This window comes from Mustelus asterias, chromosome 2 (assembly GCF_964213995.1).
Source record: "Mustelus asterias chromosome 2, sMusAst1.hap1.1, whole genome shotgun sequence".
Classification (NCBI taxonomy): domain Eukaryota; kingdom Metazoa; phylum Chordata; class Chondrichthyes; order Carcharhiniformes; family Triakidae; genus Mustelus; species Mustelus asterias.
This window is the reverse complement of record NC_135802.1, coordinates 16,605,708-16,622,229: the sequence shown is the minus strand read 5'-3', so window position 1 is coordinate 16,622,229 and position 16,522 is coordinate 16,605,708. Positions and strand designations below refer to the sequence as shown.

The following is a 16,522-nucleotide window of genomic DNA, read 5'->3' as shown; positions in this document are numbered from 1 at the left end:
TCTTTTCCTTTTTATATATTTGTAAAAACTTTTACTATCAGTTTTTAAATTTTGTGCTAGTTTAGTTTCATAATTTATCTTTCCATTCTTTATCGCTTTCTTAGTAGTTCTTTGTTGTTTCTTAAAGCTTTCCCAATCTTCTAATTCCCCACTCGTTTTGGCCACTCTGTACGCATCGGTTTTTAATTTAATACTCTCCTTTATTTCCTTAGTTATCCACGGCTGGTTATCCCTTTTCTTACATTCCTTCTTTATCACAGGAATATATTTTTGCTGAGTACTGAGAAAAATCTCCTTAAAAATCCGCCACTGTTGCTCAGCTGTCCTACCAACTAGTCTGCGCTCCCAGTCTACATTAGCCAATTCTGCCCTCATCCTATTGTACGCCCCTCTGTTCAAGCAGAGGACACTGGTTTGAGACCCTACTTTCTCACCCTCCATTTGTATTAGAAATTCAACCATATTGTGATCACTCATTTCAAGAGGATCCCTCACAAGAAGATCATTAATTTTACCTGTCTCATTACACAGGACCAGATCCAAGATAGCTTGCTCCCTCGTAGGTTCTGTAACATACTGTTCGAGGAAACTATCCCGACAGCATTCTAAGAACTCTTCCTCAAGTCTACCGTGTCCGACTTGAGTCAACCAATCAATATGCAGGTTAAAATCCCCCATGATTATTGCTGTTCCGTTTTTGCACACATCCATTATTTGCTTGTTTATAGCCCGACCCACCTCAAAGTTATTATTTGGGGGCCTATAGACCACACCCACCAGTGACTTTCTCCCCTTACTATTCCTTATCTCCACCCACAACGATTCCACATTCTGCTCCTTAGAGCCTATATCGTCTCTCACTACCGCCCTGATGTTATCTTTAATTAACAGAGCTACCCCACCTCCTTTTCCTTCCTGTCTATCCTTCCGAAATGTCTGATACCCCTGGATATTCAGTTCCCAGTCCTGGTCTCCCTGCAACCACGTTTCTGTAATGGCCACTAGATCATACCGATTTGTACTGATTTGTGCCATCAACTCATTCACTTTGTTTCGAATGCTGCGTGCATTCAGGTAAAGTGTCTTTATGCTAGCCTTTATATGGACCCGATTTGTTAGTGCATTCTCTTGATTGCACACTCTGTCCCTACCTGTCGCAAACTGGTTATCCTTCCCCAGACCATCTCCTTGCACTGCGTTGACCACCTCCCTTCTTGTGTTTGTCACTTTTTTTACTCTGTCTGAGCTCTTGACTCCTTTAACTAGATGAATGTCCTCATCATTAACCTTCACTCGTACCCTCTCCTTTACCTTTGATTTTGTAATTCCCCATAACCCTGCACCCTCCCCCCCCACTATTTAGTTTAAAGCCCTATTTACAGCCCTGGTTATACGATTCGCCAGGAGTCTGGTCCCAGCACGATACAGACGAAGACCATCCCATCTGAACAGGTCCCATCTTCCCCAATACTGGTGCCAATGTCCCATGAATTCAGACCCACTCCTGCCACACCAATCTTTGAGCCACGCATTTACCTCCTTAATCTCATTTACCCTGCGCCAATTTGCTTGTGGCTGAGGTAGTAATCCAGAGATTACCACCTTGTTGGTTCTGTTTTTTAATATGGCTCCTAGCTTTTCATACTCCCTCTGCAGAACCTCTGTTCCTGTTCTGCCTATATCGTTGGCACCTACGTTGACCATTACAACTGGATTCTTACCCTCCCACTCCAAGTTCCTCTGCAGCCCAGATGAGATGTCCTGGGCCCAAGCACCAGGCAGGCAACACAACCTGCAGGATTCTCGATCCTGGTCACAAAGAACAGTGTCAATACCCCTAACTACACTATCCCCAATTACCACTACATTTCTTTTTTCTTCCTCCACCTGAACGGCTCCCTGTACCACGGTGCCGTGGGCAGTTTGCTCATCCTCCTTGCAGTCCCTGTTCCCGTCCACACTGGCTTTCTTTATTGTCTGTAAATGTTGAACTGAACATGTTGTTTTCAAAATTCTGGATTGTACATTTGGCAATAATTTATACCTTGTGGGGTGTCAGAGCAAGCGCTATTAATTTTACTCCTAAAACAGGGAAGAAATCTGTAGTGTAGCTACTGTGTCCACCCAAAACCTCTGTCAGGAGTCCAGAATAATTAGACATTTGGTCTCATTTGAACATTTCTGTCAGCTGTGGGTGTCAGTTGGCCCCTTTGTTGCAACTTTCTGGATTGTCAGATGACGGAAAATTGGCTGGGTTTTGTGCTGAGGTATATGTCATGCAGCAATTGAATGTGAAGTTTTGCTGCTTTTAGTAGAAGGAGGGTGAGCATTATGAGGGCGCATATTGATGAAAGACAATTGAAGTTGACAGCTATACGGGGACAATAAGTCTTATAGCATTGCAGGGTGGGCAACGATTACTTTTCAAATCATGCAGCCCCTGCAATTATGCAGTACTTTTGCTCAGCTACAGAAGCTCATTCCCAGAACAGAAGGTTCACAAGTATAAGCCTTCAGTGCAATATAGTATGTTTATCCATAGCAAAGAACAAGGCAGACGGTGTCGAAGAATCACTGCACCTTTAGCATAAGACCATCCTGTGACAATAGGCCTGGATTTTCTGCCACCTTTGCTAGGAGCCTTGAAAGAGAGCTAGAGGGTGGAGGACGTAAATTCTGTTCAGACATGATCACTCCAGATACTGCCTTAATGAGTTGTGGATAGCTTGCTCAGTCATAATGCTGCATAGATTTGATATCAAGGTACTTAAAGTGCCAAATAAATGTCAATATTGACTGACATATAGGCTTATACCAATTTTGCACAAAGTGCACAGGGACAATGGGATGTCAGAGCCCCAGCAAGTATATCAGATGAGCAAAGCTGTGGCAGGTGAGGTCTGATATTTAGTGGGGTGTTTAGAAATCAGACTTGAATTTTACATTCATCAGCATGAACTCAATTACTATCTCCCCTAGCCCTTCCGGTGCTTTTCAAACAAGAGCTCCAGAACAAAGAAGCTGAAGAGGACAGTACTGTCATTCTGCAGTGTGAGATTTCAAAACCGGGTGCCCCAGTGGAATGGAGGAAAGGATCTGTGGTTCTTCATCCCAGTGAGAAGTATGAAATGAAGCAGGAAGGTTCCTTTGTGGAGTTACTCATTCATAGCCTAAAAGTTGAAGATGCTGGAAAATATACATGTGACTCAGGGGACCAAAAGACAACTGCATCGTTAAAAGTGAAGGGTAGGTTATTACTCAGTGAATAAACTTCTCTTAATTTTCATCATTTGGGATGCCTTATTGAGGTACATGTCACATCAGCTTTCTTTATTGTCTGTAAATGTTGAGCTGAACATGTTTTTCCAAAATTCTGGATTGTACTGTATGCTTGGGCAATAATTTATACCTGGTGGAGAGTAAGATCAGGTACAATTAATCTTCCTCCTAAAACAGGCAAGAAATCTGCTGAGTAGATTTTATGCCCACCCACAGTCTCTGTCTGGAGGCCTGAATAATTTTGAGTTTTGGTCTCGTTTGAACATTTCTGTCAGCTGTGGGTGTCAGTTGGCCCCTTTGCAACAGCTTTCTGGCTTGTCAGATGATGGAAAATTGGCTGGGTTTTGTGCTGAGGTATATGTCATGCAGCAATTGAATGTGAAGTTTTGCTGCTTTTAGTGGAAGTAGGGTGAGCATTATGGGCGTGCATATTGACGAAAGGCACGTGAATATGATAGCTACATGCGGACAAAAACCTTATAGCATAACAGGATGGGCAACTACTGCCTTTCAAATCACATAGCCCATGCAATTCTGTAGTACATTTATTGCTCAGCTTCCAAAGCTCATCCCTGAAATGAACGTTTCACAAGTACAAGCCTTCAGTTCATTATAGTATGTTTATTCTTAGAAGAGAGCAAGACAGATAGTTTAGATGAATCACTGCAATTTTAGGACAAGTCCACCGAGCGGAAATAGGCATGAATAATTCGTTACCATTGCTGGAAGTCTTGAAAGTGTGCTTGGGCATGGAGGATGTAATTCCGGTCTGATATTATCGCCAATACTGACTTTACGAGGTGTGGATAGCTTATTGAGTCAGAACGCTGTATAAATCAGATAGCAAAGTACTTAAAGTGCCAAATAAATGCAAATATAAACTGGGATTAATGGGCTTGTACCAATTTTGCACAAAGTGCACAGGGGCTAGGGGATGTCAGAGGCCTGGCAAGTACATCAGATGAACAAGGCAGTAGCAGGTTAGGTCTGAATTTTAGTGGATGTTTAGAAATCAGACTTGAATCTTACATTCATCAGCATGAACTCAATATTGTCTCTCTTAGCCCTTCCTGTGCTCTTCAAACAAGAGCTTCAGAACAAAGAAGCTGAAGAGGACAGTACTGCCATTCTGCAGTGTGAGATTTCAAAACCGGGTGCCGCAGTGGAATGGAGGAAAGGCTCTGTGGTTCTTCATTCCAGTGAGAAGCATGAAATGAAGCAGAAAGGTGCCTTTGTGGAGTTACTTATTCATAGCCTAAAAGCCGAAGATGCTGGAAAATACACGTGCGATTCAGGAGATCAGCAGACAACAGCAATCCTAAAAGTGAAGGGTATGCCAATAATCATGCCCGATGGGCAGTGCTTGGGGCGTGGCCAGTGTGGGTGTGGGTCCCGAAGGTGGAGGGGCTATGGGGGTGGGGCCTGGAGGGGCGGGGCCTATAGGGGATGGTGACTAGGGGTATGGGGACCTGCTGCCACTCTGCAACAGGGAGAGGGGCGGGAGGGCAGTGCAATCGCTCTGGGCGGTGGGGTAGCGATGGAAGCTGCATCTCTGGCTGTGTGGGGCTCCCGATTGGCCACGGACCTACGCGATTGTGTGGAGGGTGGCTGTGTTAAGGCTGCCTGCAGCAGCAGGCGCCTGACAGCTCACTCATATAATGAATAGTTTATTATCAGCCTATAAAATTCCATCCTGTATTCTATCCATAATATGAATCTATGGATTATTTTTGCAAACTTTGGCTGGAATTCTCCTGCTGTTCACACCTGGGGGACCTTCTGCCCAGGTTTCCTGGTGGCGTGAAGTGCTGCTGAAGGGAAAGCGTTTGGCAGTAGTGGAACCAGAAGATTCCGCTGCCGACAAACAGCATGCTGCCTCTCACCATGAGAATCAGGTGGCGGAGAGGCCAGAGAACTCCCAGAAAAATCTTTTCTGCCAAAAACCTCCACATATTAAGAAAGTTAACATTTTGTGGGAGGTGGAATCTGTAATATGTTTTATAGTTTATGTTCTTTATTTTTACCCATTAGAAATATCTTTTTGAAATATGTCAGCATTTAAATCCACAAAAAATATTTTGAACTGTTTTGAAATTAATGTTGAACAATCTGGAATTACATAGAAATAAAGGGTGGAATTTTACTGGCTCTTCCCACGCATCGATGGGCGGGGCAAGCCAGTATAATCGCGTGAGCACCGAGAAATCAGGATTACACCCGATTTCCAGGCTCGCGCGATTTTATGAGAGCTGGATTTCCAGTGAGGGCAGCCTCCCGCCGGAAATGAGCAGGAGGCTGAATAATTTATTCAGATATATTGTAATGAGGATTACCATGTGATTAACGAGCCCAGCGCTGAATCGTCCGGGCTCAGTTGCCTTTATGGCCTCGCCGGGAGAAGGTGTCACTGGCGAAGAAAACACCTGCTCCCCATGAACGAGGAACAGTCGTGTTGGCCTCGCGGATGAAACCGTAGGCCATTGAGGCCCCCCAGAGTGGCTGAGAGCAAGGGGGTGTACCCCTTGGGCAGTGCCAGCCTGGCAGTACCACCCTGGCACATTGGCACTGCTAGCCTGGCACCTGGGCAATGCCCACTGTGCACCTTGGCATTGCCCACTGGGCAGTGCTGGGGGCAGGGCCTGTGTGGGTGGGGGTTCTGAAAGAGGAGAAGCCTGTGGGGGTGGGACCTGGAGGGGGAGGCAGCCCGCTGCCACTCAAAACGTGATTGGGGGAGAGGGGCCGCTGAAGCAGGAAGGTTCCTTTGTGGAGTTACTTATTCATAGCCTTAAAGCCGAAGATGCTGGAAAATACACGTGTGACTCAGGGGATCAGCAGACATCAGCAATTCTAAAAGTAAAGGGTAGGCCAATAATCATTACTCAAAATAAATAGTTTATTGTCAGCCTATAAAATTCCATCCTGCATTTTATCCATAATAAATCCATGTAAATCAATGGTGATATGGATTACTTTTGCAAATTTTGGTTGGAATTTTCCGGCTGTTCATGAGAAGGACCAGCCGAAGGCGCATCCTTGCTGCCAGTCCCCGGTGGTGGGCAGTAAATGGGAAATCCTATTGATAGCGGCAGAAGAAATGCTGCCAACAAATGGTGTGCTGCATCTCACCCCAAGAAACATGCGGCGGGGAGGCGAGAGAATTTCCCCCAAAATCCTTTTTGAACAAATAACCTGCATATATTAAGAAAGTTAACACTTTTTGGGAGGTGGAAACTGTAATATGTTTTGTAGTTTATGTTCTATATTTTTACCCATTAGAGTGACATTTGCTGGAAATATGTCAGCATTTAAATTCACAAAATTTATTTTGAACTGTTTTGAATTTTATGCTGAGCAGTCTGGAATTATATTGAAATGGGGTGTTTCCTTATGATGTACTTGTTAGAGGCTAATTTAATAGTGGACAGGAGATTAGTTGTTTTGTTAGATAGTGTTGAGGTATATGATTTTATGATATTAGTGCAAACTATAACATTCTTCAATTCTGGCTGACAAATATTATGACACAAGAAAGTAGCAATTTGTATGTTTACAACCAAGAGTTATCTGATCCAGCCGTTCTTGTGATAACAACTCTAAGGGCAAGTATGGCTCTTGAGGAATGGCAGTGGAACCCTTATAGTCAATAGCTTTCTCAAGTGTTGTTTGCTTTAACTGAGTTAATTTGAAATGTTGTTGCTGTCCATGAGGAAAATGTGAATCTTAGCTGAAGTTCAACTTTATGCATTCAATTATTGTCTCTTTTAGCCCTTCCGGTGCTTTTCAAACAAAAACTTCAGAACAAAGAAGCTGAAGAGGACAGTACTGCCATTCTGCAGTGTGAGATTTCAAAACCGGGTGCCCCAGTGGAATGGAGGAAAGGGTCTGTGGTTCTTCATTCCAGTGAGAAACATGAAATGAAGCAGGAAGGTTCCTTTGTGGAGTTACTTATTCATAGCCTAAAAGCCGAAGATGCTGGAAAATACACGTGCGATTCAGGGGATCAAAAAACAACTGCATCCTTAAAAGTGAAGGGTAGGCCAAAATCATACTCAAGAGATTAAACTTTTCTAAATTTTTATCATTTGGGATGTCTTATTGATGTACAAATCGTTTCAGCTGTCTTAATTGTCTATAAAGGTTCAATTGAACATGTTGCTTTCAAAATTCTGAATTTTACTACATGTTCTGGCAATTATTGATACCTGGTTTGCACTTAGGGCACCCACAATTAATTTTCCTCCTAAAACAGATAAGAAATCTACAAAGTGGGTGTTATATCCATCCAAAGCCTCTGTTGAGAGGCCTGAATAATTTTGACTTTGTCTCATTTGAACATCACCGTCAGCTGTTGGTGTTAATTGGCCCCCTTTCCAGCAGCTTTCTGGGTTGTTGGAAGACGATCACTGGCTATTGATGGAAAGCAAGGAAAGATGATTGCTACATGGAGAGAAAAACCTTAGAGCATTGCAGGGTGGATAACCTTACCTCAAGCTACACAGCCCATGAATTTCTCAAATACATTTTTTGCTTAGCTCCCAAAGCTGATCCCCAGAATGAAAGGTTCATAAGTACAAGCCTTCAGTTCAGTATAGTATGTTTATCACCGGCAGTCAACAAGGCAGATGGTATAGATGAATCATAGAACATAGAACAGTACAGCACAGAACAGGCCCTTCGGCCCACGATGTTGTGCCGAGCTTTATCTGAAACCAAGATCAAGCTATCCCACTCCCTATCATCCTGGTGTGCTCCATGTGCCTATCCAATAACCGCTTAAATGTTTCTAAAGTGTCTGACTCCACTATCACTGCAGGCAGTCCATTCCACACCCCAACCACTCTCTGCGTAAAGAACCTACCTCTGATATCCGTCCTGTATCTCCCACCACGAACCCTATAGTTATGCCCCCTTGTAATAGCTCCATCCACCCGAGGAAATAGTCTTTGAACGTTCACTCTATCTATCCCCTTCATCATTTTATACACCTCACTGCAACTTTAGTAGAATGCCACCCTTAGAAAATACACCTGGATTTTCCACTACCTTTGTAGGAAGTCTTGAAAGAGAGCTGAAGAGTGGAGGATGTAAATTGCATTCCAATCACTGGGGGCGGGATTTTCTGGCCAAACTCGCCCCAAGCCCGGAAAATCCTGCCCGAGGTCAACAGACATTTTCATGGCCCATGTCCCACCTGTGGGTGGAGCTCAGAAACAGGAAGGGCGCAGTCACTATGTTGGGGGTATACTACAGGCCCCCCAACAGCCCAAGGGAAGTGGAAGAACGGATATGTCAGGAGATAATGGATAGGTGCAGGAAATATAGGGTTGGTGTAGTGGGAGACTTCAATTTCCCTGGTATAGATTGGAAATCATGTAGGGCTGGGAGTCTGAATGGGGAGGAATTTGTAAAATGCGTACAGGAAGGTTCTTTGGAACAATATGTAGATAGCCCGACTAGAGAGGGGGCTATACTGGACCTAGTACTGGGGAATGAGCCCGGTCAGGTCTTCAAAGTTTCGGTAGGGGAACATGTGGCAAATAGTGACCACAATTCTGTTAGCTTTAGGATAGTGATGGAAAAGGATGAGTGGTGTCCCAAGGGTAAGGTGTTGGATTGGGAAAGGCTAACTTTAGTGGGATTAGGCAGAAATTGGCAGCTGTTGATTGGGAGAGGCTGTTTGAGGGTAAATCCACATCTGGCATATGGGAGTCTTTTAAGGAACAGTTGTTAGGGCTGCAGGATAGGCATGTGCCTGTAAAAAAGAAGGATAGGAAGGGTAGGATTCGAGAACCGTGGATAACCAGGGAAATTGAGGGATTGGTCAAAAAGAAAAGAGAGGCGTACGTTAGGTCCAGGCAGCTAAAAATGGAGGGAGCTCTGGAGGAATACAAAGAAAGTAGGAAAGAACTCAAACGAGGAATTAGAAGGGCAAAAAGGGGTCACGAAATGTCCTTGGCAGACAGGATTAAGGAGAATCCCAAGGCATTTTATTCATACGTTAGGAACAAAAGAGTTGTCAGGGAAAAAAATCGGACCTCTCAGGGACAAAAGTGGGGAATTATGCTTGGTGCCCAAAGAAGTAGGGGAGATCCTAAATGAATACTTTGCGTCGGTATTCACAAAGGAGAGGGATGTGTTGACTGGGAGTGTCTCGGAGGGGAGTGTTGACCCGTTAGAGAGAATCTCCATTACAAGGGAGGAAAAGATGATTTATATAAATGATCTGGAAGAAGGTGTAACTAGAACATAGAACATAGAACAGTACAGCACAGAACAGGCCCTTCGGCCCACGATGTTGTGCCGACCTTCATCTGAAACCAAGATCAAGCTATCCCACTCCCTACCATCCTGGTGTGCTCCATGTGCCTATCCAATAACCACTTAAATGTTCCTAAAGTGTCTGACTCCACTATCACTGCAGGCAGTCCATTCCACACCCCAACCACTCTCTGCGTGAAGAACCTACCTCTGATATCCTTCCTATATCTCCCACCATGAACCCTATTGTTATGCCCCCTCGTAATAGCTCCATCCACCCGAGGAAATAGTCTTTGAACGTTCACTCGATCTATCCCCTTCATCATTTTATAAACCTCTATTAAGTCTCCCCTCAATCTCCTCCGCTCCAGAGAGAACAGCCCCAGCTCCCTCAACCTTTCCTCATAAGACCGACACTCCAAACCAGGCAGCATCCTGGTAAATCTCCTCTGCACTCTTTCCAGCGCTTCCACATCCTTCTTATAGTGAGGTGACCAGAACTGCACGCAATATTCCAAATGCGGTCTCACCAAGGTCCTGTACAGTTGCAGCATAACCCCACGGCTCTTAAACTCCAACCCCCAGTTAATAAAAGCTAACACACTATATGCCTTCTTCACAGCTCTATCCACTTGAGTGGCAACCTTTAGAGATCTGTGGATATGGACCCCAAGATCTCTCTGTTCCTCCACAGTCTTCAGAACCCTACCTTTGACCCTGTAATCCACATTTAAATTAGTCCTACCAAAATGAATCACCTCACATTTATCAGGGTTAAACTCCATTTGCCATTTTTCAGCCCAGCTTTGCATCCTATCTATGTCTCTTTGCAGCCTACAACAGCCCTCCACCTCATCCACTACTCCACCAATCTTGGTGTCATCAGCAAATTTACTGATCCACCCTTCAGCCCCCTCCTCTAAGTCATTAATAAAAATCACAAAGAGCAGAGGACCAAGCACCGATCCCTGCGGCACTCCGCTAGCAACCTGCCTCCAGTCCGAAAATTTTCCATCCACCACCACCCTCTGTCTTCGATCAGACAGCCAGTTACCTATCCAATCAGCCAACTTTCCCTCTATCCCACACCTCCTTACTTTCATCATAAGCCGACCATGGGGGACCTTATCAAACGCCTTACTAAAATCCATGTATATGACATCAACCGCCCTACCTTCATCAACACACCTAGTTACCTCCTCAAAAAATTCTATCAAATTTGTGAGGCACGATTTGCCCTTCACAAATCCGTGCTGACTATCCCGGATTAATCCGCATCTTTCTAAATGGTCGTAAATCCCATCCCTAAGGACCTTTTCCATCAATTTACCAACCACCGAAGTAAGACTAACCGGTCTATAATTACCAGGGTCATTTCTATTCCCTTTCTTAAACAGAGGAACAACATTTGCCACTCTCCAGTCCTCTGGCACCATCCCCGTGGACAGCGAGGACCCAAAGATCAAAGCCAAAGGCTCTGCAATCTCATCCCTCGCCTCCCAAAGAATCCTAGGATACATTTCATCAGGCCCAGGGGACTTATCGACCTTCAGTTTATTCAAAACTGCCAATACATCCTCCCTCCGAACATCTATTTCCTCCAGCCTATTAGCCTGTAACACCTTCTCTTCCTGAAAAACATGGCCCCTCTCCTTGGTGAACACTGAAGAAAAGTATTCATTCATCACCTCGCCTATCTCTACTGATTCCATACACAAGTTCCCACCACTGTCCTTGACCGGCCCTAACCTCACCCTGGTCAATCTTTTATTCCTCACATAAGAGTAAAAAGCCTTGGGGTTTTCCTTGATCCGACCCGCCAAGGACTTCTCATGTCCCCTCCTAGCTCTCCTCAGCCCCTTTTTCAGCTCATTCCTTGCTAACTTGTAACCCTCAGTCGAGCCATCTGAACCTTGTTTCCTCATCCCTACATAAGCTTCCCTCTTCCTTTTCACAAGACATTCCACCTCTTTTGTGAACCACGGTTCCCTCACTCGGCCATTTCCTCCCTGCCTGACAGGGACATACCTATCAAGGACACCCAGTATTTGTTCCTTGAAAAAGTTCCACTTTTCATCAGTGCCTTTCCCTGACAGTTTCTGTTCCCATCTTATGCCCCCTAATTCTTGCCTAATCGCATCATAATTACCTCTCCCCCAATTGTAAGCCTTGCCCTGCCGTCCGGCCCTATCCCTCTCCATTGCAATAACAAAAGACACCGAATTGTGGTCACTATCTCCAAAGTTCTCTCCCACAACCAAATCTAACACTTGGCCCGGTTCATTTCCCAGTACCAAATCCAATGTGGCCTCACCCCTTGTCGGCCTATCCACATATTGTGTCAGGAAACCCTCCTGCACACACTGCACAAAAAGTGCCCCATCCAAACTATTTGACCTACAAAGGTTCCAATCAATATTTGGAAAGTTAAAGTCCCCCATGACAACTACCCTGTGACCCCCACACGTATCCATAATCTGCTTAGCAATTTCTTCCTCCACATCTCTATTACTATTTGGGGGCCTATAGTAAACTCCTAGCAACGTGACCGCTCCTTTCCTGTTTCTAACTGCAGCCCATATTACCTCAGTGTGCATATCCCCCTCAAAGTGCTTTTCCGCAGCCGTTAAACTATCCTTGATTAACAATGCTACTCCTCCACCTCTTTTACCAGCTTCCCTACACTTACTGAAACATCTATACCCCGGAACGTCCAACAACCATTCCTGTCCTTGTTCTACCCACGTTTCCGTAATGGCCACAACATCGTAGTCCCAAGTAGCAATCCACGCTCCAAGTTCATCCACCTTGTTCCGGATGCTCCTTGCATTGAAGTAGACACACTGGGGTGATCAGTAAGTTTGCGGATGACACGAAAATGGCTGGACTTGCAGATAGTGAGGAACATTGTCAAAGGCTACAGAAGGATATAGATAGGCTGGAAATTTGGACAAAGAAATGGCAGATGGAGTTCAATCCAGATAAATGCGAAGTGATGCATTTTGGTAGAACTAACGTAGGGGGGAGCTATATGATAAATGGCAGAACCATAAAGGGTGTAGATATGCAGAGGGACCTGGGTGTGCAAGTCCACAGATCCTTGAAGGTGACGTCACAGGTGGAGAAGGGAGTGAATAAGGCATATGGCATGCTTGCCTTTATAGGACGGGGCACAGAGTATAAAAGTTGGGGTCTGATGTTGCAGTTGTATAGAACGTTGGTTCGGCCGCATTTGGAATACTGCGTCCAGTTCTGGTCGCCACACTACCAGAAGGACGTGGAGGCTTCAGAGAGAGTGCAGAGGAGGTTTACCAGGATGTTGCCTGGTATGGAAGGGCTTAGTTATGAGGAGAGATTGGGTAAACTGGAGTTGTTCTCACTGGAAAGACAGAGGATGAGGGGTGACCTAATAGAGGTGTATAAAATTATGAAAGGCATAGATAGGGTGAACGGTGGGAAGCTTTTTCCCAGGTCGGTGGTGACGTTCACGAGGGGTCATAGGTTCAAGGTGAGGTGGGGGGGGGGGGGGAGCGGTTTAACACGGATATCAGAAGGACGTATTTTACAAAGAGGGTGGTGGGGGCCTGGAATGCGCTGCTGGGCAAGGTGGTGGAGGCGGACACACTGGGAACGTTTAAGACTTATCTAGATAGCCACATGAACGGAGTGGGAATGGAGGGATACCAAAGGATGGTCTAGTTTGGACCAGGGAGCGGCACGGGCTTGGAGGGCCGAAGGGCCTGTTCCTGTGCTGTATTGTTCTTTGTTCTTTGTTTCTTTGCTACGATTCCCATGGCGAATGGGGCAGGAAAATTCCACCTCTGATAAATGGCTTTATGAGGTGTGGATGGTGTGAGTCAAAATGCTGCATAGATCTGATAACCAGGTCATTAAAATGCCAAATAAAAGTAAATATTCACGTGGATGCTAGATTTCCTGCCTTTTAGCACCTCTGGACAGATACCCAGAAAAACACCTGTCTTTTAATTCTCATACAACTACCTCCAGCAAAAGATCCACCCCCAAATGGCAGAATCTCAGACAATGAGGGCAGGATTTTATCGATTATATCATCCTCGCTCGAGCATGACTGGAAATTCCCTCCTGAGGTCAATGGACATTTCCGTTGTCCGCCCCTCAGCGCTCCAATTCCGTGGCAGGTGGGGTGGTAGAATTTTGGCGAGAGACTTGTTTCCTGGCAGATTCCTGTCCCCAACTCCAGAGAGAGAAAGATAGGCACTGCTCTCTTAACGACTCCATTGACCAGAACCTGAATTGGACCTGCTATGTAAATACTGTGGCTGCAAGACCAGGTCAGAGGCTGGGAATTCTGCAGAGAGTTATTGACATCCTGACTCCCCAAACAAGGTACAAGTTAGGAGTGCGATGGAATACTCTCCCCCTGCCTGGATGGCTTCAACAACACTCAAGAAGATCGGCACCATCCAGCTCGAAGCAGCCTGCTTGTTTGGCACCCCATTCACCACTTTAAACTTTCACGCCTTCCACCAACAACGCAAAGTGGCAGCAGCATGTACCATCTCACGATGCACTCCTTCGACAGCACCTTCCAAACCTGCGACTTCCATCATCTAGCTGAACAAGGGCTGCTGATGCATGGGATGCCACCAACTGCAAGTTCCCCTCCTAGTCACATACCATGCTGACTTCACACTATATCGCCATGCCTTCATTGTCGCTGCGTCAAAATCTTGGAATTCCCTTCCTTACAGTCCTGTGGGTGATCCTACAACATTGAGGTGGCACAGTGTTTAGCACAGCTGTCTCACAGCACTAGGGATCCGGGTTTAATTTCAGTTTCTGGAGTTTGCATATTCTCCCGTGTCTGCGTGTGTTTCCTCCGGGTGTTCCGGTTTCAAAGAACAACAAAGAACAATACAGCACAGGAACAGGCCCTTCGGCCCTCCAAGCCCTCGCCGCTCCCTGGTCCAAACTAGACCATTCTTTTGTATCCCTCCATTCCCACTCCGTTCATGTGGCTATCTAGATAAGTCTTAAACGTTCCCAGTGTGTCTGCCTCCACCACCCTGCCCGGCAGCGCATTCCAGACCCCACCACCTTCTGCGTAAAATACGTCCTTCTGATATCCGTGTTAAACCTCCCCCCACCTCACCTTGAACCTATGACCCCTCGTGAATGTCACCACCGACCTGGGAAAAAGCTTCCCACCGTTCAAAGGTGTGAGGATTAGATTGATTGGCCATGCCAAATTGCCCCTTAGTGTCAAGGGGACTAGCAAGGTAAATACATTGTGTTACGGGGATAGGGCCTGGGTGGAACTGTTGTCGACGCAGGCTCGGTAGGCCGAGCGGCCTCCTTCTGCACTGTTTTGTTTCTATGATTCTATCAGGACTGCAGAAGATGGTTCAAGGGCACCACCACCTTCTCAAGGGCAATTAGGGATAGGTAATAAATGCTGGCTTAGCTTGAACTCCCACACCCCCTGAATTAATATTTAAAGAATGACACTCACTACCCAAATTACCTGCTCACATTTCTTGATGTGCCGATTATCTCATCCCAATTCCTAATGTATTTAAATTTTATCCTGCTATCCTATCCTGTAAAGGTTTGGATGTCTATTCAGGTGAAGTGAAATGGAGTGAAGTGAAATGAAATAGCAGCATTTGTACAGCTTTCCCTAAATTTAGCCACAATGGGTGGGATTTTATGGCCTCGCTCACCCCAAAACTGAAAAGTCCTGCCTGAGGCCAATGTACCTTCCCATTGTCTGCCCCTCGCTCACCCTGATTCCTGTGGCAGGCAGGGCAGTAAAATACCGGCCAATGTCCCAGGATTTGGAGTCATTGGATACCCATGGTGACATGAGGAAAAGACCTTTTTACACTTTGCAAGTGGTTAGGATCTGGAATTTACTGCCTGAGACTGTGTTAGAGGCAGGTACAAACAGTGCTTTCAAAATGGAATTGGATTAGCATCTGAAGAAAGTCTTGCAGGGTTAGGAGGAAGGGATGGAGAGTGCCATGAGCTGAGGTGCTCTTGCAGAGACAAGCCAGAAACACGACAGGGCAAATGGTCCCCTGCACTATAACTATTCACTGATTCTACGGCAGGATTTTATGAATCCGAAACAATCCCTTCTATACCATCCAGCCAACCCAATAGTGAGAATCCTCATCTTCCTTTCCCTGACTTGTTCAGTGGGAATAACCCGGAGATCACTATCCTGGAAGTTCTGCTTCTGAATGTTGAACTTGACTTCTTTAATTTCCTTTGTCGAACCTTAAGTATAGTCATACCTGGGATATTGATTCCCATATGACCTATGAGGCTGTTTGGCCTCATATTACAGAATCTTTTGCATTCACTCTGTTATGTTCCAAACAGTGGAACTCGGGAAGCAGCAACGTTTGTGGGATTCTGGATCGCATCTACAAAGAAACTATATATCCTTCTGATTATAAAATCACCCACAGTTATCACTTATCTTATTTTTCTACCAATGCTGTTTGCCCCATGAGTAACCAAAGTATCTGGTGTTGCTTATGGTTCCCCTCCTCAGTGTGTCATTCATTTGTCTACATCTCTGGTACTTATGCAGGTGAACATTAGACCAATCCAACTCCATAGATTATCCCTTTCTAACCTTATCTGTTGCCTTCTGTCCTATTTACAAATGGTGACCCGTGTTCTTTACTACCTTCTCTGTTCCTACCAACCTCTAGGATCGCCAGACTCAGGAAGATTTATCCAATAATCCCAGATATTGTAGAGTATGTTCAGCTGACTCTCAAATTGTGAAGCATTTTACTTGAAGAGTGCAACGTTCATACATTTGCTCATCCTGCATGGTTTAGTCTAAGCATGATCACATTATGATCTAGACCCTGATCCTGTCATACTTATTTATATATTTAACCCAAAAACTTAAAATCCCACCTACTTTTATGTCATCAGCAAGTTTTGGAAATATTACAAATCATTTATAAAGCTTATGAACAGC

General features: G+C 45.2%; 1 protein-coding gene across 29 annotated transcripts in view; it reads left to right on the top strand.

The window, feature by feature from the left end:
* Window positions 1-16,522, top strand: part of obscnb (obscurin, cytoskeletal calmodulin and titin-interacting RhoGEF b) — a 614,792-nt gene that overhangs the window by 268,503 nt on the left and 329,767 nt on the right. For 27 of the 29 annotated variants that reach the window (XM_078231785.1, XM_078231777.1, XM_078231827.1 and 24 more), the window contains 3 exons: window positions 2,980-3,246; window positions 4,344-4,610; window positions 7,045-7,311. The exons of 1 other annotated variant lie outside the window; for it this stretch is intronic. In XM_078231785.1, the coding sequence (XP_078087911.1) occupies window positions 2,980-3,246; window positions 4,344-4,610; window positions 7,045-7,311 (801 nt within the window). The remainder of the gene's footprint in view (window positions 1-2,979; window positions 3,247-4,343; window positions 4,611-7,044; window positions 7,312-16,522) is intronic. One more of the 29 variants, XM_078231733.1, reaches the window with a different exon arrangement.